The sequence below is a fragment of the Cynara cardunculus genome (assembly GCF_001531365.2).
Source record: "Cynara cardunculus var. scolymus isolate 2C chromosome LG 1, CcrdV1, whole genome shotgun sequence".
NCBI classification, from domain to species: Eukaryota; Viridiplantae; Streptophyta; class Magnoliopsida; order Asterales; family Asteraceae; genus Cynara; species Cynara cardunculus.
In genome coordinates this window covers 649,691-671,571 of record NC_037528.1, presented here as the reverse complement: position 1 = coordinate 671,571, position 21,881 = coordinate 649,691, and the positions used below count along the sequence as shown (strand labels likewise).

Sequence of the window (21,881 nt, the reverse complement as noted above, 5' to 3'; positions counted from 1 at the left end):
AAATAAGATGTTTATCCTGTATTTGATTGTGTTTATCTGCAGTTAGTTACACGAATTCAGATATGAGATGAAATCGGATAGAGATGAACGAGTTTAAGAGTTTTTAAGAGTTTAAGAGTTTTAAGAGTTTTTAAGAGTTTAAGAGTTTTAAGAGTTTAAGAGTTTTTAAGAGTTTTAGTCAAATGTTTTATAATATAGTATAGATATATATATATATATGTGTGTGTGTGTATTTCAGATTTTCGTGAGGGTCAGATGGGCAAAAATCGAACTCGTTCCGAACAAAATTATCTCCCGAAAGTTAGATTTCGGATTTTCATATTTCAAGGTATTCGGGTTTCACACGAACGCTTAATTTTCAGTTCAGGTTCGAATATCAGACAATTCGGATTTTACACGAAATTAATATTAGTAATAATAATATAATATCCTAATGAGGCTTTTAAATACTTAAAAGGCCTCCCTGTTCCCGATTTGTATAAATATTTTCTCTCTTCTTTTCTCATTTCAATTCTCTGTCTCAAGATTTCGCCGACTGCTTCTCTCCTTCGTCGCAAGCTATACGCATAAAGCTTTTTGCAATTCTTAATACCATCGTTTCGCCGCCTCTCCGCCGTCTGCGATTCTCTCGATCGTCGGCGATCTCTCAACACCTGCGCAACCCAAACTGGTATGTTAAACTCTCTAAAGTACGTTCACGTGCTAATCACAGATCACATGGTCCTAACCCTAGCACATGTTCGCTGACGGCACTTCTAGTTTGATCTGCTTACCGAGACTATTAAAATTATAGTTTATGTGTTTTCTTTATGATCCGATTAATGCTTTAGCATTTAGGATTGTTTTTTACATATATATGTGCTTTATGATTTTCTCTGTTATTATTGTTTGTAATCCGTGTAATTTTATGCGATACTTTGACAATGAAATGAGTTGGATTGGTGTTTCAATAAATTTTCTTGATGTATGTACTATTTCGATGACTATGTGGCCTATTACTTGACAAGCGTTCTTGATTATTCTTTGTTATGAGTTTCCCTATTTTACACTTGATTAAGTAGAAAGACAGGATCTCGTCTCTGTTAGGATAGCAATTGGTTCTTTGGCCCAGCATTGTGATTAGGGTGTTATTTGTTTATTGGAACAATTGAAGTTGCAGGGGTGCATTTGGATAGGCTTATTATTCCATGCCATATGCATAAATGGTGCTTGGCGTAAAAACGGTACTCAAATGATAATCTACTTGTATACTGGATGGATGGAAGGCCTTTCCAGGATGGGATGCCATTATTTTGTTCCTTAAAATACCATTTTAGGAATTTGTCATGCTAACAGGTTTATGGATGTTCGATTGCTCCAAGAGATGGCATTGGCCATTGGGAAGATACTGTTTCTCTTGAGACACCCTTTTCTTCTCATGGTTTCTTCTGTCTATTGATTCCGACCCATATATGTACATCTTGAGCATGGTGATTGATTTGACTGTGAAAGTGCTTTGGCATGTCATATTTTTAATTTTTTAATGGTCATTCAAAGAATCAGAATCTCCAAAACTGGTTTAGAAGCTCATAATATTAAATTCTAGTTATAGTGTTTTTTAGTTACAGAAATGAGGGATTCCAAAACTGCAGTAATATTATTGTTACATCTCTGGCAATACGTTTGAGTAATATTATTGTTATTATTTATCACATCGGTAGAACCAGCTGAATTCCTCTCATTTCCACCACATAACATTGCCAATATTAGATGTGCATTTATTTCATTTGGCCTTTGGCGTAGAAGGATGTGACTGAACATGACCTGACAGGAGGATTTATCATTTTGAGTAGAAGTTCATTCCCCTTGAATACTTCCACTTGCTCCTAACCCTTTTTTCGGTGAAAGACCTTATTAGTTTAGGGGCCATTATAGTATCTAATTGTGGGTATGAAAGTGATTTGTGGTAATCGAAGACTTGGATTGTTGCGTTGCGAGCGGAACGAATGGGGAGCGCTTTGGAAGAAGTGGTCTATTACCAAATAAAAAGGGGTTGCGATATTTTAAAAGGAAAAAATGGATAGTCATCAAGGGAAATGGATAAGAATAAATTAATTGTGGGGGTATGAAAGTGATTTTGAGGTAATCAAAGACTTGGATTGTTGCAAGCGGAAGTGCGGAACGAATGGGGTGCGCTTTGAAAGAAGAGATCCTTTACCGAATAAAAGGGGGTTCTGAAATTTGAAAGAAGAAAATGGAAAGTTATCAACGAAAACGAATAAAAATAATAAGGAAGACGGAATCAATGAAGTTTGTATGGTTTTCCTAGAAACTTGAGTAAGGAGTAGATCTTCTTTTATCCATTATTACAATAACTCAATTAAACAACAAAATAATGGAACTTTATTTAAATGCTTGATACAGAAATTAACTGCTGTGTTGTCATAGGATTAGTTCAATATTTTTTCTAAAATTGTATTGTGCTCATAATGTTAATGTTCCATCAATCTTTTTATTATTTTTTGTTAAGTGCATTTATGATTGGCATAAATCATTTAATATGTCCTTGTAAATTTTTTAGTACAGCCGCAGTGTGGAGAAGAGCTTTGTAGCATAGATGCCTGTCGCAAAACTTTTGGGCACTGGTATTCCAGATGCAATGAAATCCGAGGAGGGGACTGATTCCTTGGATACTTTCATTAGGCAAGCTGTTGGGAAAGAACCTTTATTCTCATTCTCGAGGACTGGGGACAGCCCTATGCAGTGGATACAGTTACTTCATGCCTTGGATCAGCAAGGTATTAGCAAAATTTTCAATTATCCGAACATTAGCTCCATATAAGGATGGGAATATTACATAGATGCATAGCACTGATCATAATTTTCCTGTGTTTAAATGCTGTTATGCATTAGCAAATAATGTAATGCTCTTAAGTTTCACTACAGAAACAAGAATAATGATGTATACAGTTTCAGTATAAAGGTTAAGCTGGGACAAGTCCTGCAGATTGTTACAAGCAACATTAACCTGGCAATGCCTTCTTTATGTGCAGACCTCCCTGGTTGGCCTTTGCTGGCTCCTATGAAAGTTCAGATGCAAAAGTGTGATAAGTGTGCCCGTGAGTTTTGCTCGCCTATCAACTACCGGAGACATATGAGAGTGCATCGCCGATCTATGAATATTCATAAGGTTCTCTTACTTGAATGTACATCCTAATATGTCTAGTTTTTCTCTCTCACTGTCCCCACCACCTGGGCATGGTGTTCTTCATTTAAACTGCCATTGTCATATTCTGTCACCTATATGTACAGTTTCTTCCTTATATGATTTCCTTTTATTTGATTGTTTAGGAACCTCAGAAGTATAGGGATTTGCTAGGAGCATTTTGGGATAAGGTAAACTTTCCTTGTCATACTAGGCACTTGGGAAGGTCTTTTCCAGCCCCAATTTGCTCACAAATGTGTCTTTTGCAGCTCTCTTATGATGAAGCTAAGGATATTATGTCTTTCAAGGATGTTAATCTGGAGGTATTGATCTGGCCCACTTTCCTTTCCCAATTTAGTTGATTTGAAGTTCTGAAATTGTTGTTTGGTCTACATGTATTTTTTTTTAATTAATTTTGGTTTTATCAATTTAGGGAGCTAAATCTCTCTTTCATTTAACTCATATACAAACAATTTTGTAGTCTGATGCAGAAGATTCTGTGTCTGCCTTATTAGTATATCTCTTCATATATCAATAGGGCCATTTCCATTATATAATGTAACTTCTGAACTGTTATTCTGATTGTCCCTTTCATTTAGGAAGTTCCAGGCTCTTCCATAGTAAGGAATATTGCAGCTAATTTACGGAAACCAGTTTTTCTATCTCTTCCACAAGTATACGTGAAGGCTGGCTCTGCACTTGTGGTAATTTTGCTGATTTTATTCAGTTTTTCTTATCATTTTAATATCTAGGGTATACTTAGGAATGCTTACTTGCAGGATATTGTCCAAGGTAGACCTTCCAGATTGCCAATTTCCTCCGAGGAATTATTCAGTCTTCTTGATGATGCTAGTGAGAAAACATTCTTATGTGCCGGAACAGCTGAATCATTGCAAAAATACGTCTTTGACGGGGAAGCCGGGAAAATTGGCCTAGAGATGAAAAATTTAATTGCTTGCACAAGTTTTCTTGCCGAACAAAAATTGGTATATTCTCTTTTATACCCGCTTATTAAGTATTAGTATCGTATATCATGAAGATATGACCCATCATGTTTGTATCCGAAATCCTTTTGCCCAGCAATAAATATCTCCTAACTTTGCTGTTATATGCTTCACAGGAATGTTTAATGATAAGAATATTCTATAATTTGGTTGAGTGATGTACATCTAAACAGTTGGCTTTAAGGGTTATGGTATATGTAATATAGAGCTGGGTCATGATGTCTGGAAATTTTGAGAAAGTACCAAGGAAAGTCTCAAATTTTGGGTTTGAATGTTTTTCCACGTTTTCAAAATGATCTCTCTTCTTGGTTAAACCGTAGAGTCCAAAACAACAGATTGAGTTTAGATAGAAGTTACGCATCTTGTATCTTGTTAAGATTTGTGTTTGCTTTGACGTAAATGAAACTTGATTAACGTTAAATAAGAATAGGATGTGAAAAAAATTAACTGTGAGGAACTTGTTGAAGTCCGTGCAAAAATACAAAGCTAAACTTTGGATTTTCCTTCAAGATCATTTAACATCTCATTGAAATTTTTAATCTGAATCAACAGCTTTACCAATTTAACTTCTGATTGGAAGATGTGGAGATATTCGCCTTGTAAACAACCCCAAAATAATTAACATATATTTCCAAGTTTGTCACCTTAAAACAGACGATGTCACATTGGTACCCTTGACTTCTTAATTTTTGCTACAAGTGATTGCATTAGAGATTTTGAACTCAATGATGGGAAAGTTTGAGGGGTTTATTGCCAATCTTTATCCTTCAAATTAAACTCAACCAGATAAATTTGGAGTTAAAATGCCATTTACCCTTCTGAATTTTGAAGTACTATACTTGTGATGGATGCATTTTGTATCTAGGGTAGAAAACAAAACAATGTGTATGATACACAGATGGAAGATATCAACATTATAAATGCATCAAAACAAGCATTCAATAGCATTCAATATCATTAAGTATTCAAAGAAGGCATGAGTATGCAAAGCTGAATCCAGCAAAAACATCCTGCAAGTGGATGAATATAAAAAGTTTATATATAGAAATGTCTTAAAGACAATGCCATTTATGTTTCTCATCATGATGAAGTTTGTTTGACTAATAATACAATTTTGAATCTGGTTAGGTGAAGGCATGGCTTGCAGACAAAGATGCTGAAGCATTGAGATGCCAGAAGCTGCTTGTAGAGGAAGAGGAAGCTGCTCAGAGGAGGTTTGTGGTGCCTGTGCTCAATTTCTTATTCTTATATTAGATGTGTGTAGTGCTTCCATGCCTATCATCACCTTATAGTTCCACGGTCCAGGATTCAAAAAAATACGTGTTCATTATAAAAAATTTAAGGTGCAATTGTTAAGAATTTACAATTAGGAAAATATGTACCAAACATCAAAGGCTGCTTTTTCCCTAGTAATCTGTGACTTCTATCATATACAAAGCATGGATTCCAATTATTATGTATCCCAAAATTTACCTTTGTGTTCAATGTAGTTGGTACAATGGTACACTATATTGATTGCATTGATCTTTGTCCACAAGATTCTTTTTATTATATCAATTATTGAGAGATACTCTAGAAATTGATGGGAGGTTTGGATTCTTGTTACTTTCATGAAACTGATACCCATTTTTATGCTGTGGACATAGGCAAGCTGAGCTGTTGGAAAGAAAAAGGCAAAGAAAGATTCGGCAAAAAGAACAGAGGGCAAAGGATCACTCTAATGGCATGAAGGTAGATTTATACACTGCTTCTGATATATTTGAGAGCATCCCATCGGCAGAAACGTCCAGCAGCCAGACCTCTCCACAGGTTAATCCTCTCATCCCAGATGAACATGTAGCCACACCTCTCGACCCCTCAAGCAATGAAGAAGTCGTTAATATCGAAGCTCAAGGTGGATGCAGCAGTGATCATTCAGATACTGCAGCTACTGAGCAACAGAAGATGCAGGAGAATGGTTCGCAGCATTTCATTGCTCGATGGCAGGTGCCAAAATCACAAAGAGGTGGTCGTAACGGTTTTCATAGTAATCAGAATGGTAACATGATCAAATGGGAACAGGCACAGAAGGCCAGGGAACAAAGGGTTAATGGCAGTAAAGTTTGGACCAAAAAGCCTAAATTTGAAAATGGTGGAAGGGAGCTGGTAAAATCCAGAGTACAGAATGATGCAATTTATCAAACCACTCAGACCAATTGTCAGCTGATGATTGGTTCCATATCTGTGACTGTGAGGAACTGTCAAGCCGAGTTTGAAGAAAAGGTCGACAGAGAAATCAAGACAAACAGTGTCCAAAATGGCACCAATCGTTCTACTCTCAAATTTTGGAGGCCCCGAAACGACACAAGAGGTCAATTGGCATATAGAGGCAATGGTCAAATATTGAAGGAGAATGCAACACCTGAAAATGGCACTTTGTCCAGTGAGAATGATCATCAGTCGTGCGACTTGAACGGAAATGACATCAGGGGTACCGATGATTCTAATGTACAAGTGGAAAATAGCGCTATGCCAAAGCCAATGCCATTCTCTATCGATGCAGCAAAAGCTTTTCTAGCACAGAGTAAGCTTTCTTTGCCCCATATTTTTTATTTATTCTTCCTTCATGCTGCATTATTTGTTTGGTACTTCCTCCATCTCAAAACAATTGTTCACATTTCTAATTTCGTTAATAGTCCGCTTACAAAAGCAATTGCTTGCTTTCCAATTGTAACCTTAATTATGAAGAAATGCATTACTCCTTCTATCGTTAAGGGTACAATTGTCATACAGTTTATTAAAAAGCTTAATAATTACATATTTATAAAATCCTTTTCCATTGTGGACATTTATTTTTGGACCGAGTATATAGCACAACAATGATATAACAGAAAAAGGCCTTGCATATGTTGTAGGCAACCAAAATCTCTCTTTGGGATGCAGACATGCAATTATTAGAGAATACAAATTTACTCCTACTTTGGATTTAGAAATGTATAATTATTGCCTTTTTTTTAATTAATTAAATGACATCTTTTTCCTTAATGATAGTGGGAGTAATGAATTTCTCCATCTCTTAATCAATGTCAGAATTGGAAAGCATGCACTTCTTTTTTAAGGTACAAGCCTGTTTGTTAGCAGCTTAATGAACTTAATGGGACTTGCAACTTATTCTGTCAGCTATATATGACTGTTTGGTAGTGGCTTAATGATATATAAAGTGACTTATTCTGTAAGCTTCTAGGGGGAGCTTTATGCATAAAGCCAAGTTTTTTCCAAACTTAGCCCCTCCAAATTAAAAAATTAGCTCCTTTCATCAATGGAAAAACCCTACGAAACAAAAACCTTTCCAATCTATACAGACAAATTAATCCACATAGTCAACTATATCCATACAGGACTTGATGGAAAACCAGTCGCTAACACTTATTTTGGACAAAAGGAGTACTTTTGCGGGCTCGTTTAACGTTTTTAAAGATGCACTTTCCAATCAATTTTTTTAGCCGGCAATTGCTTTCATGTGTGCAGGATGGAAGGAGGCAATATCAGGGGACCATGTGAAGTTGGTTCTGTCATCGGTGGCCGAACAACCACCGGGGCAACTTGATTTTGAAGAGAACCGTCAAGTTGCCGAGTCTGAGGATCCCATGGTGGTTGGTAGTTCGAAGGGGCGGTTGGGGAAAGTGGCAGAGATCGATTCAACGACCCATACAAACGTTAAACCCAAGTTTAGGACAAAGCCTGAGAAGAACATGAAGACAAAGTACATTCCGAAACAAAGAGCGGTTTATTAGGAGGTAGGAGTGAAAGCAAATTTGAAAAAATTTAGGTTCATCTCTCATTATATACCCGACCAACAATGTGCAGTTTGATTAGCGTGAGACTGTTTTTCTATTTACATTGTTGTTAGGCAGAGCTTCCAGTTTTACCAATGGCTCTACTTTTGAAAAGGATTTTTTTACTCAAAAAGAAACCTCATGTTCTCTTTTTCTTTTTCCTTTTTGGCTTCTTTTACTTGTTTTATTTTATTTTAACATAAATTGCATTAGATTTTTTCTCCCTCTGTTCTTTTTTATCTGAGCTTTTCCCAGAAAATTTGGAATCCAATCAGATCTAAAATTTCAATATCCGAATTGGATCAGTTCTTGATGACAGTTTAAAATCCAACAAAAAGGAACCAATCTAATCCAATTAATCTTTTATTATCATTCAGTTATTAACTATATATGATTATTAACATTTTATGCCATCATTTTTCTAGTTGATGTTTATACATAGTGATTTTGAGTAAATTAAGAAATTATTTAAATAATTGGTTGAAATTGTATCAAAACATTGGATGGATACAATTTGATTTAAAAGATAACCAATAGTATTATTCAATAAATGGAACTGATCTGATTTGATCCAATCATTCATGGAATGGAATTGGATTGGATGATAAAATTCAACATCCATTAGATGATTAGATCGGATTCACTTGAGTCCGTTGTACTTTAAACCAATCAGAGTTGTGATGAGAAGGTTAAGAAGCAATTTACACCCTTGGATCAACACTAATGTTACCAAACCAATTCCCTTCTAAAGCACAACTTATGAGTTGTTTTGAGATTAAAAGTGATCAAAGGTCCAAATCACTTTCTTACATTTCTCAACTTAACTCTTACTGTTACACAATCCTTCGTCTAATTACATACTCCTAAAACCGTTTATTTTCTTTTCATCCTGGACGTTTATTTTGACGTACTTGTATATACTTAAAAAACATAATGTTCAGAACTTTGGGAGATGATATCAAGTACCCAACTTTGGTTGCTTTAATTTCAGGTTCCTTCGTAACCACAACAAACAAGATGATGTAAAATGTACATAATTTGACAAATCATTCGAGACATTTTTTCTCTGCGATTCTTTTTATAGCCAACTGCTCCCAATATCCATGATTATGATGACGACGGCAAACAGAAGTTAAGAATAGACGAACAGCGTCACATCTCAAGGAAAAAAAAACCCAAAATTATATAGCAGATGCATATATATTCAGCTAACATGCCTACAAGATTTTTACTTTTTTTTTCCTTGCTATGTAATATTCACCAAAAAGATCATGCCAATTCATCAGCAATATGTATGGTCCATGCCTGTTACAGAACAACATTTGGTGGGTCGATATCAAACGCCATTTTAAAAGAGGTATAAGTGAAATTATTAAAAAGGAATACATGCCTGTTTATCCATTCCTAGGTGCAATCCTCCTATCTTGACCCGAAGAAATGATCCCTGGCACTCTTTCTGGCCAAACGGAGTTCAATCGCCGAGCAAAATCCTCTACTTCCCTACAAAAAGAACCCAACTCAGTATTGAAACAGAACTAACTTAAATATTATGACAAGAATCTTCTATTTGAAAGGGTAAAAGCCACTTAGGGTGCATTTGGTACAATGGCTAGGATAGAATAGGGATCATTGTTCCACATTTGGCAGACTTTTATATTGAACAGACAGGAACAGACATGTTCCACCTCCACCCCATGGAACAAGATGAAACAAACTTATTTTTACCAATGTAACCTCAAAATAAAACCTAATTTTCTTCCAAAACATCAAATATGCTTCCTCTTTACATTTTATTCATTCTTTAAATTTTATTTATTGTTTCACTTTACTATCCTCAAAATCTTATTTTTATACAGTTTCTATATTTTCATTAATAATAAAATAATATAGAAAAAGGTATGAAATAAAAATTGGAATCTACATGAACTTTTTATTTTGGTGTCATTTTAATCATGTTGACGAAGACTTTCTAATGGTATCTTTTGTTATAAAAATATTTATTTTATTATATTTTAATAAATTACAAAAATAATCAATACATATAAGAAACTTATTGGGGTAAATTGGTTATTTTATCTATTCAGTCATGTCCAGTTCTATATTATCAAACGCTGAACAGTTTTCATGTCCAGTTTTATCCTTTTTGGATACCAAACGCACCCTTAACGAACCTGTCAAGTTCTTCCTTCATTGCAGGATCCAACTCATCATCAAAATCCAGCTCAGGGGGGTTTGAAGGAAAAGTAGATCCTAGCAACTTCGAAATTTTACTTGGACTTGGCACATCCTCAATCTCGCTGTTATGGGAAGAAGATAGACTATCTGTTTCCTAAATCATCAGTAAGATACATAAATTATATAGAGGAAAACTTCCCTTACTGCCGGAATGAAGATTCGCTACCAACCTTCTTATGACACCCATTCTGAATGTTGAGAGAAGAGTCCTTTGAATGATCCTTTCTCCTACGATTCTTCTTTTTATTCTTGACCGATTTAACACCTTTGGAATCTGAAAGGAGCACAAAACTGATAAATTAGCAATATTCATACAATGAACTAGAAGGTAGTTAGGCATTCATGTTATCCGCTTTAAAACCAACCATCACTTACTTTTACAGTCTTTCATTTATCATTAACAATGATTATTAAGATGATGTTAGATGAGCATTACCTGTCTTCATCTTCTTTCTCAATACAAAACCAAACCAAACAAACCCAGTATATCTGACCTGGAGGTGGGATCTAGGGAAGGTAAGATGTACACAGACCTAACCTCTATCCCAAAAAAGTAGAGCAGTTGTTTCCATAAAGACCCACGGCTTTGGAAAAGTGCGACAACAAGAGAAAGACATATATGATAAAAAAATTTAAAAGGTGGTTAAGAGTAAACAATAACATCTTTCTCAATACTACAGCTTACAAAAGTCTGGGGGTGCGAGAGTGCTTTTTTATGAACTCATACAGCATAAGAATTTATAATATACGAGCCAAGTGTAAGAAGATGCATGCAAACATAGTATTGAACCTAAATTTTTTAAGGTACATCAAATTGACAGGGTAGAAGGGTCATAAGGTTATAAGGTCGAGATAAGTACACACATACCTTCATCTCCGCTGTTTATGAACAACAAAAGATCATCAACAGAACGATCATCAACACGCTCCTCTTCAATCTCAACATTCTGAGGATAAATACAAACATACTTTATATCTCAAATGTTGGAAGACTAATCGTTGTTGAATTTTCATAGGACACAACAACAAAATTTATCAGCTTACCTTTGATGTTTCTCTTACTTTCAATTCTTTTCTCTTTCTGGCATATAGCCTATTCAAAAGACGGATACGTGGATCATCAGTCCTATTTCTCAAAGGTTCCAACTTCTCTTCCTGCAATAGACTTTCTACTGTTAAAACTATCTATTTCATCTTTTTTATGGAAAAAAAATCTTGAAAGTCAACAATAATAAAATACTGCCATAAGATAATACCTCCGTGAGATCATCAGGAAGATGAAATGTGTCACGTATTTCCTCAGGAGTTTTGCCTTCAATCATCCGAGCAAGTGCACGGCTAGTAAGGTCAACCAATGGTCTTAACTGGAGGCTATCTGCACCAGATGTCAATTCGCATAATTTTTTTGTATCCAGCCGAATGAACTTCTCATCAAAGGTTTTCCGCTCCTAAAGAAACAAAATGCCCCATATTAAGCATGTAATCTCTAAACTTACTGAAAACCCCAAAGGAATGAGAACAAAAAGTAAAATAATTGATAGATTTCCACCCTTGCAGGATTAACTAAAAGCTGTCTTATTTTATTGCAGAGAATCTCAACATTCTTGAAAGGTAAGATGAAACAAACAAAAAAAAAAAAAACTTGGCCAGACCTTATTGGAGCGCCCTGGTACTTGATGAAACCGGCAATAGTCAAGTATTAAGCCTAAGACAGAGGGATTAACTCGTTGAGGAAGTTTTATAGCATAATTTTTGGAAGATCCCATGCCTGTTTGAAGGACTTCTCGGCATATCATGGGACAAAACATTGCAACTTCTTCCTCCACTTGTTGAGTTGAACCATCAGGAGTTTCAAGCCAAATGAAAGACTTCATCTTGATTAATAAGGCACCAGTAAGAATATTAGAATCACAACAATATATATACATACATATATAAGGGTGAACAATCATAGCCACACACATATCAAATTCATCATATTGCAGGAAACTACTACAGTGAGGGTACCTCTGGTTTCATGACAGCCATGGACCCTTCAACTATAATCAACCACAATGATATACACCTAATAGAGCTGAATTATGTGGATCACTCCGTACTTTTGATTTCAATATTGAAGTAACGGGAGAAGATAAGTTGCCATATCTTCAGTTAAACTACTCTGTACAAAAAAGTACAACCTCCTAGTGTTGCATTCCACATTAGCAATAGTACAAGTCTTTTTTACGAAGAGAGTTTCATCACACCTAGCCCCTCTGCTCAATCTTGAAGCCAACAAGAAGAGGAAGCCTAGAAACCATCGGACCTTATGCCTGAAAAATGTAAAATAATTGATCTCAATATAAACCATCCAAGCATTTCAGCAGTTCAATAAAGTAAACAAAAAACTAGTGATTATAAGAGAACACAGATGTTTGCCCGAAAAGAGGAGAATAAAATTCACTTGACCAGCTATATAACCTACTTCATTTGGAATAATTCTCTCTTATTGGGCCAACTTTCCCCTAAAATTCACTTAATAGACTGCATACTGTGAGATGCAATGAATTTTAGCATGAGATAATCAAGCTTCTCCACCATTCCTAAGTCAGTTTCAGGCTCCATCTCCTCACATAAATCAAAGTTTCTGGATTTCCACATAGGAAAAAAACCCTAAAAAGGCCAAAAGGTGCCCTTCCTTGCAGCAAATGTAAGTTCTAGTTTTGTTGTATGTGCATGGACATGTAGATGCATACAAACCCAAATGTCTAGATGTCTCTGTCCGTATATCAATAGATACAACCAAAAAACAATAAGTTGGATTGTGCATATGAATCCAAAACGACTTCAACCAACTGTCAATCATAAAAGCTTCTTTCATATAATGAAATTGCACAATGTGAACCGGTTAGGGCATAAACAAATAAATTGAAATTCATCCTCAAACCAAAAAATTGAAGGCTATAAACAAACGAGTTACGAGCGTGTATCAAACGAAAATAGACCTTTACATACCTTCAAAGATGAATTTTCAGGTCAACCTCAAGAAGAAGGGGTGATTTGAGCGAAAATCTATGATATGAAAATGAGGGAATCGTTTGAAGTGAAAATGAACGTAGAAATCTGCAGCTAGGGTTTTTTCGTTCCTGTTTTTTTTTTTTTTTTTTTTGCTCCGGTTTGTAGAGTATATGGGTTTAACGTGTTGTGCACGTGTCGATCAAGTTTTACAGGAAGTGGCGACTGTCGACAATTTAGTGGAGGAGCTGTTTTGACATTTACTAATAGTTCGGGGTTAAATAGTTCCTATGAAAAGTTTCATTGGATGTTGTTTTTGAATTTTATAGTATTTATATGCGATAAATAGAACAAATAAACTCATTTTATTTTTTATGAGATTTAAACCTCTGACTTCTTAAAATATCAAAAACTCAAATACCGCTAGGCCAAAAATCATTTGGTAATGTTCGGTTTGTTTATAACAAAATAATTACAAAACCTCATAAATCAATTTTGATGTTAGAGTAAATTACAAATTTGGTCTTTGTGGTTTGTGGTTTGTCGAGAATTAAATTATTTCGTTTATATAATTTTGAAATTACAAAATGACCATTATAATTTGCAAAAACATATAGGGTGCGTTTGGTTTGCGGGATTAGAATGGATTTGGGGGGATTTGGATTTGAAATCCATTCCAATCCTATGTTTGGTTTGCTAAATTGGAGGGATTTGAAATCCTGGGATTTCATTAAAATCCATTAGACACGGGTTTTGGAAATCCATTGCAAACCAACAGGATTTGAAATCCATTCTGGGCTTCTCCCCATCGAAACCTGTCGAATCCTTCACTCATCGCTTACCCATCATTCGATTACTGCTTCTCCCATCGCTTCCTTCCCATCGCTTCCCTCCCATCGCTTCCTCCCGCCCTAATCAATCCTCCTCGCCGGTGCTCCCTTCCCGTCTCGTCCCTTGCGAAGCTGTGCCCTAATCGGTTTGCCTCCTCGCCGGTGCTGTCTTCCTTTCCCCTCGCGAAGCTGCTCCCCGCCCTTCCTGTTTGCCGGCGTCTCCCATCACTCAGCAAGTAAATCATATAACCCCTTTTGTATAGCATTAGACATGCTCGATTCAGTTATTTAGAGGACCCAAATTATCTCAAAGTTGTGTTTGCACTTTCCCCTTCTTGAAGACAAAACAGTAACTGGTTATTTGCTGTCATAAATTAGGGTTCTGCCCTAATTTGTTGTCATGCATTATAGTATAAACAGGGGCGTGTTTAACTGGTTATTTACAAACAATTTCCTACTGTTCTGCCCTATTCTTTTTATTTTAGTTGTTCAGTAAATCTGGTTCATCACATTTGCCCAACTCCCCCTTTTCCCTCTAGCCTCTATCCATTTGTTATCTTGTGTGTTTTACCATAGCAGTTAACCAAATTCTGATAGCATAGCAATAACATACTTCTTTTGGTTTAACCAGAATCATTTATAAATACCTCCAACCCTCAAGTAGTGTTTAACTGGTTCCATGTCTTTGATACTAGAGTTTTTGTTCAAAATGCCTTTTTACATCAGTGATGGCTGTTTGATCCAAATGCTTACTGCTTAATTGTTTTCACATTGTTAAATTTTTGGTTAAATAGATAGATTTAAGAAAATGAAAGAGATTTGGTAATTAAAATAATTACAAAAAAAAAAAATCTAATCCAAATCCTACAAACCAAACAGAGGAATGGATTTCAAGTCAAATCCAAATCCTGCAAACCAAACACAGGAATGGATTTTAAATCCAATCCAATCCAAATCCCATGGAATCCAAATCCCTCCAGGAATCCAAATCCCTCAGAAACATTCCTGCAAACCAAACGCACCCTTAGATTTAGTTACTCTATCTAATGTCATTACAGAATTCGTTAAATTGAGGGTATTTTTTGTCTTTTTTCCACTCAAAATCGATTTTACGATTTTGAGACAATAGTTTTTGATTAGGTAAAAGATTAAAAAGATCATATTTTATTGTCCTGGACTTGTGCTTTTGCTTTTTCGAATTATATAAAGATTTCATTCATAGAATTATTTATTCGTTGAGAAAATAATCCACGAGAAGGGCTGAGAGGAATTAGCATACCAACTCGCTTTCATCCTTCCCGTTCGTGTTCGTAGGCCTTTTTTTAGTTTTTAAGAGGGGTTGCAACCAAGGAGGTAATTCATGATTTCTAAATCGAATCGGAAAATGAAAATACCCCTCGCTCAACGGTTTTTTGATTGTCATTAAAAGAAGCGACCAAATATATCGGTCATCTTGTAATCTCGAAACTGTAATCTTTGTAATTTCAAAACTATAAGTACAAAAAGTGTTATCTTTAATGATCCACAAAAAGTGTTGCATTTAAACGACAGTTAACCAAATCAAAACATAGTCAAGGAGGCCCTGCATGGTTGTGCAACAAGATTATGCGCATCTCACAGAGTTGAACAAGTCTAGCACAACCGTGCAATTTGCAAGGCCATGGAGGAAAAATAGCACGACCTTGTGATGTCGATGTGGGTCTGTATTTTACGCATATGGACATACCCGACATAGTAGGAGCGTACATTGGTTCAGAGCTGACTTCTCAATCGAAGTAATTACAAATAACCGTCATCAATATACACTTAATTAGGGGTGCTCATGGGTTGAGTTGATCGGGTTGAGGACATTTGAACAACCCAACCCAATGTTTGCGGTTTGGAAAAATCTTAACCCAACCCAACCTCTACAGGTTGGTCGGGTTGATACTTTGGTATATTAAAATATTCTTCTAATCTTGAATATGTTATTTATCTACTCATAATTTCTTTTTTATCATCAACCATTTGATACAACTTATTCATATTTCTTACGTATATCACATTCAGTTAATTTTCTCAATTTACATATATATGTTCACAGTTACTGAATTAGTTATATAAAGATATGAATAGATTGAAAATATGTGTATATGAAAAACATACATGATAGTGTAATTGTCTAATGTATATATTAATATAAATTCAACAATCATATTAAATCCAAGAAATAAAAAAATATCGAGTTCATCGGGTTGGGTTCAAAAAATAGTAACCCAATACCTACGGTTTGACAATTTTACAACTCGATTAGACATCGAGTTGCTTCGGATTGAGTTATTTCGCGTTGGGTTGGGTTGGGTTGATCGGGTTGGTCGGGTTTTTGAGCACCCCTACACTTAATTATACAAAGTAACTAGATCATTATTGTCACTTTAACCATTCGACAAATTATTCGGAATTTATCACACATATCATCCGTATTTTACATTATTTCAACAAAGTCATTCCACCAATTTTCCAACTGAGCTACTGCTAATGTATGGTGTTTTACGTTATTATTATAACTTTACTAGAATTGTACCCGTGCAATGCAGCGAGATATATCTTAATTTTATTGTTTTGTTTTATATTTTGGGTCTATCGATGTTATAATGCGAATTTATGTAGTTTTGAGAAAAAAATGTTTTTATTTTTGAATAAAATATAAATTTGAAGATATTATAAAATTTAAAAAAATAATAATATTAGTATCAAAATTAACTATTTAAAAATTATTGTTTTTGTGTAATTTTTTTTAATTCAATTTTTTATTATAATTTAACTGAAGTTTAAAAATGAACTAATTTATTTTTGGTTTAATAAATAATTTATTTAAGATAATAATTAATTATTCTGTTAGAACTCAATGATCATCTTAATTATGTTTTGGATTTTTTTATTTAAAATGAGGTGTTTATTCTCTATTTGATTATGTTTATCCGCAGTTAGTTACACGAATTCAAACATAGAGTTTTAATAAAATTATACTTATATATAATTTACTTGTAATCTTGAATTTTAAGTAATACGTATCAATATATAATACCTCATGTATAAAAAAATAAATTTTAAGAGTTTTTATCAAATACTTTATAATATAGTATAGATATAGATAAATAAAATGGCCAGGTCATCATTGAAACAATTGATCCAAGATACAAAGACGGTCATATGCATACAAATTTTAACAACACATTGAAATTAAAACAAGATTCATAAACATGATTACGATAACTCTAAAACGTCTTTGGAATCAAAATCACACCCTAATGATTCAACATCTGAATCAAACAGACACTAATTTCCATTCCATCATTCGAATTTATTCTTGAAATTGAAGCTCGATTCTTCCATTTTTGAACCAAAACGAGTTCTGATTTCAATCCTGACTTTCGAATTTGAAATTTTGAACAAACTGGAATTGATTTCAATCCTAACCTGGAGATCCAAATGCAGACTTATTCTTCGATAAGGAATTCATTGTCCTTTTCGAGATTTTCCATTGCAGTTGCTTCCAAACTGATCTCTACATCGATGCTCCTCCCACCATTCTTTCCTTGATACAGATAAACCATGCCATCAAACCGGTTATTAGCACCGCTACGAACGCTTTCGGGTTTACCGAAACCGAAATCCACATCGTAGACCTTAAACCTAGGCGAGCTACCAACGGCGACACAGTTGACGCCGGCGTCCTTGAACTGAAATATAATCGGATTACTCTCCCACTCTTTGTTCCGCGCCTCAATAGCCTTCGCATCGTGCGCCTCAATCGCTTTCTGGATCATCGACGCCGCGAATTCAGGCGGATTCGCCTGTAACAATCCGGCAGCAGTCACCGTGAAGATCGCTTGGATCAGGTTCCCGAAGTAGCTATCTGGCATTGGAGGATCCACTCGTTTCCGGCAATCAGCGAAAACGGTGAAGACGGTGTAGTCCTCCGGTTTGAGCTGGCGAGCGCGTGTGGCCGCGTGCCATATGTGTGTGGAGAGCGATTGGAACGTGGAGAACGGTTTGGTGGATCCCTCCGGTGGATTGGCGTTGACTTTGGCCTTGATTTTGTCGATTGCTGATTCCGAAAACCTGAAGATTTTCTCTCTTAATGCCGGTGCCTCCGCCGGCGGCTTTGCGTCGGTTGCTACGTCGCCGTTTTGTTGCTTGGGAGGTGTGAGGTCAAGCTTCACGCGCGTGTTTCGGGCTTGGGTCCGATCCAGGAAAGGCTGAACGGAAATGGATTTGGATCCGGCGCAAATTTGGGCCCAAGAGCTCATGAAATGCCACGTGGAAGTACCATCTAAGATCGCATGGTTGAACGCGCAGCCCATCACTAGACCATCTTTCAGCTTGGTAAGCTGTATAAAAGCCCATAAGCATTATTTCATAATAAAATTTATAGAGTAAGTTACATTTTTTCGTCCCTATTGTTTGTTAAAGATTACGGATTAAGTCCTCTTGGTTTTGAAATTTCTATTTTCGTCCTTATAACTTGCAATTCATTTCCATTTTATCTTTAAGGTCAAAACACTACTTTTAACTATATAATTGTAAAATTATAAAGACTAAAAAGATAATGAATTATAAACCATAGTGACTAAAAATGTAATTTACACCTCTCATATAATTAATAACTAATATATAATAAATTAGATGGGTCATACAAGTCATTAAATTTAATTAAAAAACTAAAATAAATCCGAATTTTCTTAATGAAATATGATTGTACAAATGAGATAATCTCTAATATCGTAACTTCAGGAGGAGGGGTGCCTCCTCACAAAGGGGGTCGCAGTGAGCAGGTCTCTGAGGGTAGAAAAATCATGATCATGATAATGGACCAAAAGCTATGAAACTCGAGTGTGGGTCTTTTGTCGAAATTGAATGGTCTTTTTATTTATTATTTTATCATAAAAGTACAAACCCTTCAATATAAGGAAATTTTAAGGCTCTAATTGGAGAAAGATATTACAACAACCACGTATTTTAGAGATTCCAACTTTAATTATATTGTTAAAAAATGTAATTCATTTAATAAAATCGCCTACTTGTTAGAAATAATTAAATATTATTTCTTTCTTACCTACGGCGTTTTTGAAATTTCTTTAAAACTAGAGATTAATCTCCAAAATCTTTATTTTAATATAACTGATAAAGATTCTCTTATAACTTTCATCAAAGTAATTTAAAATGTAATTAATAAATATAATAGTTTTTAAAATTAAATGTAATTATTTTTAAAGATCTTATTTTTTTATAATATATTTGGAAAATATATAACATAAATATGAGATGCTCTCATATTTTCATTAGGTAATATTTTATTGAAGTTCGGTACAAACAAATAAATACATAATAATTACAAATTCATTAAATATAAATTGGTTTATTATCGGTCTCACAAAGTTAAACATCTCCAACAACCTTTTCATAAATCATCATTAAAATAAATAAGAAAAAATTAAAATGTCTAAAATAAATTACATTAAATTCCAATAGTTTTTTTTATTTTAAACATTATAACATTATTTATTTTGTTAAAATATTCATTACATTTAATATTATAAATAAATTTTCACATAAATCCTTTATAAGATATAATAATTCCCGAAATATATATGTAGATTAATACTTCGATTGGGACATGTTTAAATGAGAACGCTAACTATTTAAAAAAACAAAAAAAAATATCGTTAATGTACAAAATCATATATGATTCACATGACAAATCATACATGGCCCGGACAATTTTATCCTACGACTTAAGTGATCAAAAGTCGTCCGCTTCCATTTAATGTAAAATCAAACGTGATTTTGTACATTAACGATATTTTTCTTGTTTTCGTAAATAGTTAGCGTTTTCGTTTGAATCTTCTTCTACTATAATTTCCCTAAATTACGAGATTTTTTTCTTCCATTTTAAAAATGATTTGTGATTTTATTGTAACAAACTTGGATAAAAAAAAAAATAAGAATTTTAATGTTCTCCTATTTGAAGAACTTATTTAAGATGCTTTTACATTATGTTTGCAAATTATGGTAGTTCTTACTTGTAATGTAGTTTTTATATTGATTTGCTACATTTAGCAAATTTTAAATATACTAAAATTGTATATTGGTTTAATTATTAATTTTTTTACTGATTATGTATATTGAACTGAATTGAACGATTTTAACTGATATAAATATATTGTACATTTGTACTGATATATGTTTCTAGAAACAGAACGACAAGCCAAACACAAATTAATTAAAAAAATATCGTTAAAACAGTGGTATTTTATTTAATTAAGTTTCCATATACGAGTGAGCCTTTCTACCATAGTATTTTAAATTACAGAAATAACATAAGTTTTACTGAAAATTGAAATTTACTTGAATTTTATAATTTATTTATCATTAAAATTTAAGATATTGCAATAAATGTTTGAGACCTACCAAAATATATCCTTGAAGTAATTGCGTACATTTTATTTTATTTTAAATAATTATTACAAAATATTTAGTAATTTCTTTTTATCTATTTTGTTTTTGTTAAAACACATTTTAATTGTCGTGTTTTTTTCATTTTAAATAAAACACTACATCGTCGTTGCACCAAGAATTCTTGCATAAAAACAAGAAATTATGGAAGCTGTTTGAAAATGATTTGTCTATTCATTTTTATGTAATTGTTTTTTTATGAAAATATCAGTAGTTTTTGTTTAGTTCATGAATCAGTCATGTTAATTACGAAACAAATATTAAAAAAAAAATAGTTTAATACGAGTAAACAGTACCTGAATGGATAAGAGTGGACGATGAAGCCCTTCCAGGTTCAAAACACCATTATAAGGCACCAATTCCTTGAGCTTGATGGTGCCCTCCTCATCCAACAAATCCGCGGTTTTAGTTTCTTCTGCGACAGCAGACACCACCTCCACCCCTTCCATATCGTCATCATACACCACCTTAAACACTCCCTCGTCATCTTTTTCCAGTTTTCCAGCCAATTGATGAAACTCTTCCAAAACCACCTTCAACCCTTCTTTCAGCTTCTCGACAATATCCTCAAACTCATCAAATTCGCCTGTATAGATCATCAGTTTCTGGTTGTAATAGAAGGCTATATAAGGAAGATCAAACGTTACCAACTGACACTCTTTTCTCCCCAGTGGCGTTTGAGGTTTCACATGGGTTTTGTTCAAGATTTCCACCTTCAATGGCTTCTCATCCTTTGTGAGTTGGGTTGCCATTGGTTTGGTCAAACAAAGAAAGGGCACGATTTAAGGCTTTTCTTCAAGAAAGTTGTATGTTCTAAAATGAGGGTTGAGTGAGATACTTATAATTCATTTGAGTGTGGTTGAAATTGCATTTATGACCTTTGTGTATAGTTGTGACCATTTATTACCCCTCTACCATTTGCAACTCATATGGATAGAAGTTATGAGTTAAAAAAAATTATTATTTATACGTATTCTAACAATAATAAAGTAACATGTGACAAATGTCAAAGGAACAGATGAGGTGATGTTTTTAAATTTTGAAAACAGTAACATCTTTTTGGTGCAAAATACAATAAAATGGAACAATTTTGACCATTTGAGTAAAGTTTTAACGTACTTTCAAAACTTTCATTTTAGTATCTAATATGTAAAGTTTTAACCATTTAAGTAAGTAACTGGGTAACTAGTTGAAATATTAACCGGTTATCATGCTGATGTGGTATCCAATTCAATATTATTTGTTATTCAATCTAATTTCATCACATCACTCGTCACATCAACATGGTAACTAGTTAATACTTCAACCGGTTACCCGGATA

General features: G+C 34.2%; 3 protein-coding genes across 12 annotated transcripts; 1 reads left to right on the top strand and 2 right to left on the bottom strand.

The window, feature by feature from the left end:
* Positions 1-517: 517 nt before the first annotated feature.
* LOC112529478 lies at positions 518-8,163 on the top strand. Of its 3 annotated transcripts, none has more exons than XM_025140797.1 (11): positions 518-670; positions 2,561-2,777; positions 3,033-3,169; positions 3,331-3,375; positions 3,454-3,507; positions 3,784-3,888; positions 3,964-4,170; positions 5,317-5,402; positions 5,835-5,919; positions 5,998-6,751; positions 7,696-8,163. In XM_025140797.1, exons 2-11 carry the CDS (start codon positions 2,597-2,599, stop codon positions 7,959-7,961), a joined length of 1,920 nt encoding a protein of 639 aa, XP_024996565.1. In that variant the 5' UTR covers positions 518-670; positions 2,561-2,596; the 3' UTR covers positions 7,962-8,163. The 3 variants fall into 3 exon arrangements, with proteins under 3 accessions (XP_024996565.1, XP_024996556.1, XP_024996547.1); XM_025140788.1 differs by having other exon boundaries at positions 5,835-6,174; positions 6,250-6,751; XM_025140779.1 differs by having other exon boundaries at positions 5,835-6,751.
* A 497-nt stretch (positions 8,164-8,660) lies between these two features.
* On the bottom strand, positions 8,661-13,361 carry LOC112501600 (SKP1-like protein 21). Of its 8 annotated transcripts, none has more exons than XR_003067534.1 (10): positions 12,419-12,962; positions 12,246-12,303; positions 11,891-12,112; positions 11,495-11,686; positions 11,283-11,393; positions 11,107-11,185; positions 10,409-10,512; positions 10,175-10,325; positions 9,394-9,503; positions 8,661-9,308 (listed from the first exon to the last, which is right to left on the bottom strand). XR_003067534.1 is itself a non-coding variant. In XM_025105284.1 (10 exons), exons 1-10 carry the CDS (start codon positions 12,586-12,588, stop codon positions 9,312-9,314), a joined length of 1,200 nt encoding a protein of 399 aa, XP_024961052.1. In that variant the 5' UTR covers positions 12,589-12,961; the 3' UTR covers positions 8,661-9,311. The 8 variants fall into 8 exon arrangements, 6 of the variants coding, with proteins under 6 accessions (XP_024961052.1, XP_024961043.1, XP_024961076.1 ...); XM_025105284.1 differs by having other exon boundaries at positions 8,661-9,314; positions 9,401-9,503; positions 10,175-10,332; positions 12,419-12,961; XM_025105275.1 differs by having other exon boundaries at positions 10,175-10,332; positions 12,419-12,960.
* Positions 13,362-17,199: 3,838 nt separating this feature from the next.
* Positions 17,200-21,312, bottom strand: LOC112517185 (BAHD acyltransferase DCR). Its single transcript, XM_025124545.1, has 2 exons — positions 20,857-21,312; positions 17,200-18,435 (listed from the first exon to the last, which is right to left on the bottom strand). The coding sequence occupies exons 1-2, from the start codon at positions 21,310-21,312 to the stop codon at positions 17,542-17,544; spliced, it is 1,350 nt and encodes a 449-aa protein (XP_024980313.1). The 3' UTR covers positions 17,200-17,541.
* Between the last annotated feature and the right edge of the window lie 569 nt (positions 21,313-21,881).